The 6630-nt window shown below is 52.7% G+C and overlaps 1 protein-coding gene across 1 annotated transcript in view; it reads left to right on the top strand.

Moving 5' to 3' along the window:
• The window catches only part of LOC128823372 (protein Wnt-9b-like), a 55218-nt gene extending 50142 nt beyond the window's left edge, over positions 1-5076 (top strand). The window contains exons 2-3 of the mRNA XM_054005617.1: positions 4-63; positions 2048-5076. Coding sequence (XP_053861592.1) covers positions 4-63; positions 2048-2524 — 537 coding nt within the window. The 3' untranslated portion in view covers positions 2525-5076. The remainder of the gene's footprint in view (positions 1-3; positions 64-2047) is intronic.
• The last annotated feature ends 1554 nt before the right edge of the window (positions 5077-6630 follow it).

The raw sequence follows: 6630 nt of genomic DNA on the forward strand, positions 1-6630 counted from the left end.
AAGAAAATCGGCAAAGACCTGCGGGCTAAGGTGGATATCCACAACACCAACGTGGGCATCAAGGTGAGGGGGCAGGGCACTGGGCGCAGAAAGGGTTCAAGGATCAGATGCAAACATCTTGACTTATCCTCTGCTGTCATGTCTTCTACAGGGGAACTGGTGCGGTGAGGGAGAGCGGCCGCTGCCCCTCTACTGACTAGTCAGAACTGCTTACCTGGGGCATAGGCCTTGTGCTACTGAGAGTTAACCAAAAAGTCTCCTTTCACTCGGGTGGCAGGGGCCTGGGCCTATAGAGAGGAGTGATTTCTATATACCCACTGCTGTGAAACTGGGTGCCCGCTGTCAGCAGCATAGTGACGCTATGAAGTCTGCGTATGACTGTGCACTTGGTAAATCCAGCCATGTTCACGTGGCCATTCGGGTTTTGAGTCTGGCTAGAGATGCAGGGCTGGCAAGTGGTTAGAGAAAGGGGCTGGGAGTCAGGACTCTTGGCTTCAACCCAGTGGCAGATTGGAAGTTAGTGGGGCCCTGTGTGCAGCTCCATTTTTGGGACCCTGCCAAGAAAAAGAACATTCTCTCTTATCTCCCCCCCTGTTTTTCATTCTTTTTTTCTTCATCCTCCTATATTATAAGTAATAAGAAGGAAATGAAAATAAAGTGAGATACCTTGACTGGGGCAGCAGGTTGGGGTGCGGGGGTCAGGCTCTGGGAGGGAGTTTGGGTGCTGGATTTGGGCTCTGGGCTGGGGCAGGGGGTTGGGGTGTGGGAGTGGAGTGCGGGGCTCGGGCTCTGGGAGGAAGTTTGGGTGCTGGGTTTGGGCTCTGGGCGGAGGCATGGAGTTGGGGTGTGGGAAGGGTCGGGGGGTGACGTTTACCATAGGTGGCACAGCTCCCAAAGTGACCGGCACACCCCTCTGGCAGCGGCTCCTAGGCGGGGGGGAGGGATCAGGGGGGTCTCTGTGCACCGCTGCCCAGATGCACAGCTCCCATTGGCCGCAGTTCCCAGCCAATGGGAGCTGCGGAGTTGGCTCTTGGGGCGGGGGCAACACACGGAGACACCCCCGTCCCCCACGGGCCGCAGGGACACGCCGGTCGCTTCTAGGAGCGGCGCGGAGGGAGGGAGGCAGCGTGGTCAGGGAGCCGCCTTAGCCCTGCTCTGCTGCTGCTGGCACATCTCTGCACGCCCCTTGCGAGGAGGGGGAAGCACGTGGAGCCACCTCCCCCCATCAGGGGCACACAGAGACAGGCCAGCAGCTGGCCGCTTCTGGGAGTGGCCTGGGGCCACTGGCCAGGGAATGCAGGCAGCCTGCCTGAGCCCTGCTGCACTGCCAGCCGGGACTCGGGGGCAGGTTGTCTGAGATTTGTCCTGCATTTTGGGGGTCCCCTGTCATTGGGGGCCCTGTGCTGGCACTGTTTGTTTCATGGTAAATCCCCCTCTGCTGCCTTGGGCAAGGCTTGTCCTAGATTCATAATTTAAGGCCAGATGAGACCATTAGATCATCCAATTATCGCAGGCCATTAAATGTCACCCCTGTGCTGAGCCCAATAACTTGTTTGACTAAAACATCTTCCAGAAAGGCCTCCTGGCTTGATCTGGAGACACTGAGATGAAGAATCCACCACTCCCCTTGGTAGCTCATTCCAGTGTTAATCCCCCTCCCTGCTCAGTTTGGGCCGAACGTCTTGTTTGGATTTGTCTGGTTCCAGCTTCCAGCCACTGGTTCTTGTTCTGCTTTTTTCCACTAGATTCAAGTGTCCTTTAATACCCTGTGTTTTCTCCCTGTGAAGATCCCTAGCTGCTGAATCGAGTCACCTCTCCCTCTTCTTTTTGATTGAGCTCTGTCAGTTTCTCGCTGTACGGCATTTTTCCACCCTTCGAACCATTTTTATGACGACCCCTCTTGGTGCGCCGTAGTTCCCTTATCGGTAACACGGGACTGGCATCCCGCATGGCAGTGTTTTTGAGATGCTCTCAGTGCAGCGTTCTCTATACCAAGAGCTAGGCCCATGGTCCTTGCAAATACTAACTGGAGTTTCTTCCTCCTCAGGCCGTGAAGAACGGTCTCAAAACCACGTGCAAGTGCCATGGTGTCTCGGGCTCCTGTGCCGTGAGGACCTGCTGGAAGCAGCTCTCCCCTTTCCACGAGACTGGCAAGATCCTGAAGCTGCGCTATGACGATGCTGTCAAGATCTTCAGTGCCACGAATGCTGCTGTGGGGCACTCCGAGCTCGTGGGCACGCAGAGACACGGCCACTCCCCCAAAAGCCCGGCTACTCCACGCCCCACGGATCTGGTGTACGTGGAGGACTCGCCCAGCTTCTGCCGGCCCAGCAAATACTCGCTGGGCACTGCCGGAAGGACATGCTCCCGGGAGGCCAGCTGTGACAGCCTGTGCTGTGGGCGTGGCTACAATACGCAGAGCCGGCTGGTCACCTTCTCTTGCCACTGCCAAGTGCAGTGGTGCTGCTATGTGGAATGCCAGCAGTGCATGCAGGAGGAGGTGATCTACAGCTGCAAGCACTAGGGCTCGTGTAAGGAAAGGAATCCGTGCAAAGCGCAGGAGTGAGCCAGGCCCCTTTCTGGGGCGAGGCAGAGGCAGGCACTGCTTGCCGCCGGGCACTCAGCACGCTCACTCCTTCTCCCTCTGCAGGCGGAGGGGCCATGGCACAGGATACGCTCGATAGGCCCGTGAACCAGGGGTGCAAACAAAGTGCATTTTAATGTGGCGAAATGTCTCTAGCTAGGAACAAAGAATATAGGCCATAAATACAGCCTGGGGGACTGCGTCCTGTGACTCTGAAAGAGAGTCAGGGGTCGTGGTGGACAATCAGCTGAACATGAGCTCCCAGGGTGGTTCTGTGGCCAAAAGAGCTAACGCGATTCTGGGATAAACGGGGGAATCGTGAGTAGGCATAGAGTTTTTTTCCTCTGTATTTGGCACTGCTGCAATAACGTGTCCACTTCTGGTAGCAACACTTCAAGGAAGGTGTTGATAAATTGGAGCAGGTTCAGCGAAGAGCCACAAAAATGATTCAAGGATTAGAAAACACGGTAGACTCAAGGAACGCAACCTTAACAGAGAAGGTTAAGGGGTGACTTGATCTTTCAATCCAGCAGCGAAAGATGTAACACGATCCCATGGCTGGAAGTTGAAGTTAGCCAAATTCAGACTGGAAATAAAGCACACATTTTTAACAGTGAGTAATTAACTAGTGGAACAATTTACCAAGGGTTGTGGTGGAGTCTCTATCACTGACCCTTTTTAAATCCAGACTCGATGTTTCTCTAAAATCTGCTCTAGGAATTATTTTGGGGCAGGTCTCTGGCCTGTGTTAGTCTAGTCTGATCTCCTGTCTATCTCAGTGGTCCCTTCTGGGCTTGGAATCTCTGCAGAACCAGAGGCTGGGTCAGGGACAGCTCACACACAAAGGGCAGAGAGAAGTTGGGGAGAGGGAAAGATGGCAGAAACACTAATGCACTAGGAACTTCTTTCTTGAGCGAAACCTTGTGCTTGATGGGAGTAAAAACAACCAGTTGCAGAGAAATGGGTTAGGGAGGGAACACAAACCCTGAGGGACTTTGTCCCAGCTTCCACAGGGAAGGAGAGGAAGGGATAATGGGGTTCCCTTGTGCTGGGCACTGCGGATGGATTGGGTAAAACTTTAAAAAGTGCCTAAGTCACTTAAGCAATTTCAAAATGTTAACCACAGCAAGACACAGCATCCCTGCCCTGAAGTGCTCACAACCTAATGCAATAAGGCAGGCCCAGGAGGGGTAGGAACACGGGCCCAGAAAAGGGAAGGGACTTGCTCGCCCGGCAGAGCTGAGAAGAGAACCCGGTCTCTTCACTCCTAGTCCCCTGCCCTACCCCACCCCTCAGTTCTGCTTGGTGTCTTTTAAGTGTTAGCAAGATGTTGCTGTGGGGGGCTCCCTAGGCTGCAGGTGTTCTGACTCCTCTCACGTGGAAGATTTAAAACTGCGGCCTCAAATCCAAATCCCTGAGAACTTGGAGGGTCGAGGGAGAAAGAAAGTGGGTTTGAATTCTCCAATCTGAACTGGCCCCTGTGCACTGGGGCTGCGGGTGCACTGAACAGAACCGTTTGGGTGTAGCTGAGTTCTCCCAAGAGGCTGGCAACGTTCTGGTGCTGTTAAATAGGCCAGGGCTAGACCTCGAGCCCAACTGTCTAGTTTCTAACCTTGGTGTGCGTCCAAGTTGTAACCCGTTCGTGCTGTGACATGTGAGGACACTCAAAGAGCTCGGCTTGTTTAGCCTAACCAGACGAAGGCTGAGGGGAGATCTGATTGCTCTCTATAAATACATCAGAAGGATAAATACCAGGGAGGGAGAGAAGTTATTTAAGTTAAGTGCCAATGTGCACACAAGAACAAAGGCCTATAAACTGGCCATCAACAAGTTTCGGCTTGAAACTAGGTGAAGGTTTCTACCCAGCACAGGAGTGAAGTTCTGGAGCAGCCTACCAAGGGGGGTAAAAAACCTTCAAGACTGAGCTTGGTAAGTTTATGGAGGGGATGGTCTGATTGGCTATATGCCATTGTTGGCAGTCCCATCTGTGACTGCTAGCAGCAAATATCTCATATGGCCAGTGATGGGACATAAGATGGGGAGAGCGCTGAGTTGTTACTACAGTGAATTCTTTTCCAGGTGTCTGGCTGCTGGGTCTTGCCCACATGTTTAGGGTCTAACTGATGACCATATTTGAGGGTGGGAAGGAATTTTTCCCTGCTCAGATTGGCAGAGACCCTGGAGGGAGGTTGCCTTCCTCTGTAGCGTGGATTCTCTGTAACTTGAAGTCTTGAAAGCATGATTTGAGAACTTCAGTAACTCAGCCGGAGGTTAGGTGTCTGATACTGGAAGGGGAAGGTGAGGGTCTGTGGCTTGTGCTGTGCAGAAGGGCTAACTAGAGGATCATGAGGGTCCCTTCTGACCTTAAAGTCTGAGTCTCAGACACAGGTTCATTAGCTCACTTCCACACCGTATTAAAAAAATGGCTTTGAGACTGTAAATTAATGCCCGTGCCTCTATTCATATATGAGCTTGTGACCATTTAGTTTAAACCAAACCTTCTGTTTTTTTGAAAGATGCTGAAGTTGACTGGCTCAGAGCAAATCTAGCTACACCTCTACCCCCATATAACGCTGTCCTCGGGAGCCAAAAAATCTTACCGCGTTATAGGTGAAACTTGAACTTGCTTTGATTCGCCGGAGTGCGCAGCCCCGCCCCCCCACCGGAGCCCTGCTTTACCGCGTTCTATCCGAATTTGCGTTATATCGGGTCGTGTTATATTGGGGTAGAGGTGTATTTCTTAATTGAGAGTTGGAGGCCACCAAAATGGTCTGTTGGCTAGCAGTGGCTTTATCCCTTACACTAAGTCAGCACTAGCCAGACCAGGGAACGTCCTGCCACAGTGCTTATGACCTGCACATTAGTGCCAATGGGGATAATCTGCCTTAAATTTTTACCACTCTAAATATCTTAGGAATTAATAATGAACAGCTCATTACTTACGTGTTCCTGCTAATCCTCCCAGAGCCTGAGCCTTCCACGTTCCTCAGAGTGAGTGCAAAAGGGGAAGAAGCAGCAGCAGTTTTCCATGAAGGGATAAAATCCCCCGGCAGGGGTGTGAGGCCGGGAGGGGGGAGAGGGTTGTGAACATAGAACCCTCTGTGCTATGATCTACCTCCCCACTGCCACCAGAGCCTGGCCCTGGCCCGGGCACTTAGGGCAGAGGTTCAGTGTTGTTCTAGGGGGGGACCAGGCCACTGCCGTTCTGCCAGTTTTCCTGCATTGCTCGTGAGTCCTGTGATTTTCCCCCCCCAGCAGGCACTTTTGGGAGAGTGACAAGCTGCAACGTTTGGGAAATAAAACCAAAGGGGGAGTCCCCTTAGGAGGAGGTGCAGTAACCTGCGTGACCAGGAGCTCTCGGCCCAGCTCTTCCACGGCCTGCTGTCTAATATTTCTGTGCGCTTCATGACCCTTGGCTCGTAACAGCATTCACCCATTTCACAGATCAACATCCCTGCAGGCAGAGCTGGGCACAGACCCCAGTTTCTAATAGAAATAAAGCCCAGTCTCTCTTCCATTTTGCCACAAAGCCTTCGAGAAGGAAAACTTGCTTCTGTAACCCACAGCAACCTATTGTGCCTCTGGTTCCCTCCAGCTAACAGCTGGACCACAGCGAGAGGGTTACAGCTCTGCTACTATTGCCATGGCAAGATCTGGCTCTTACTCTCCCTTCTGGTCATCACGAGAGAAGAGGTCCGGCTGGGGAGTCTGGCCCATAGAGGACCTGGGGGATGTGAGGAACCACGCTTGCATTTCTGAATGGGAAGATTCGGGGGGTTGACTTTTGCCACAAAGTTGAAATTTTCCATGAGCATCCCATATTCCGATGAGCTCTCAACAGGGTCTCGGGTGCCCTGCCAGGGGGTCATGCCGAACGATGGCCTAGTCTGGTTATCAGCTCAACACTGCATGGAAGCAAGAACTGGAGCAGAGGCACCATGGGCTGTTTCCTTAGCGGCTGCAGAAGCACCTGCCCGTAGCCGAGGTTCAAATTGCTCAGGAAGAGATTGCGTAATTGGCCAACCCAAGGAACTATTGCTGAAAGA

This window comes from Malaclemys terrapin, chromosome 15 (assembly GCF_027887155.1).
Source record: "Malaclemys terrapin pileata isolate rMalTer1 chromosome 15, rMalTer1.hap1, whole genome shotgun sequence".
Lineage (NCBI taxonomy): Eukaryota > Metazoa > Chordata > Testudines > Emydidae > Malaclemys > Malaclemys terrapin.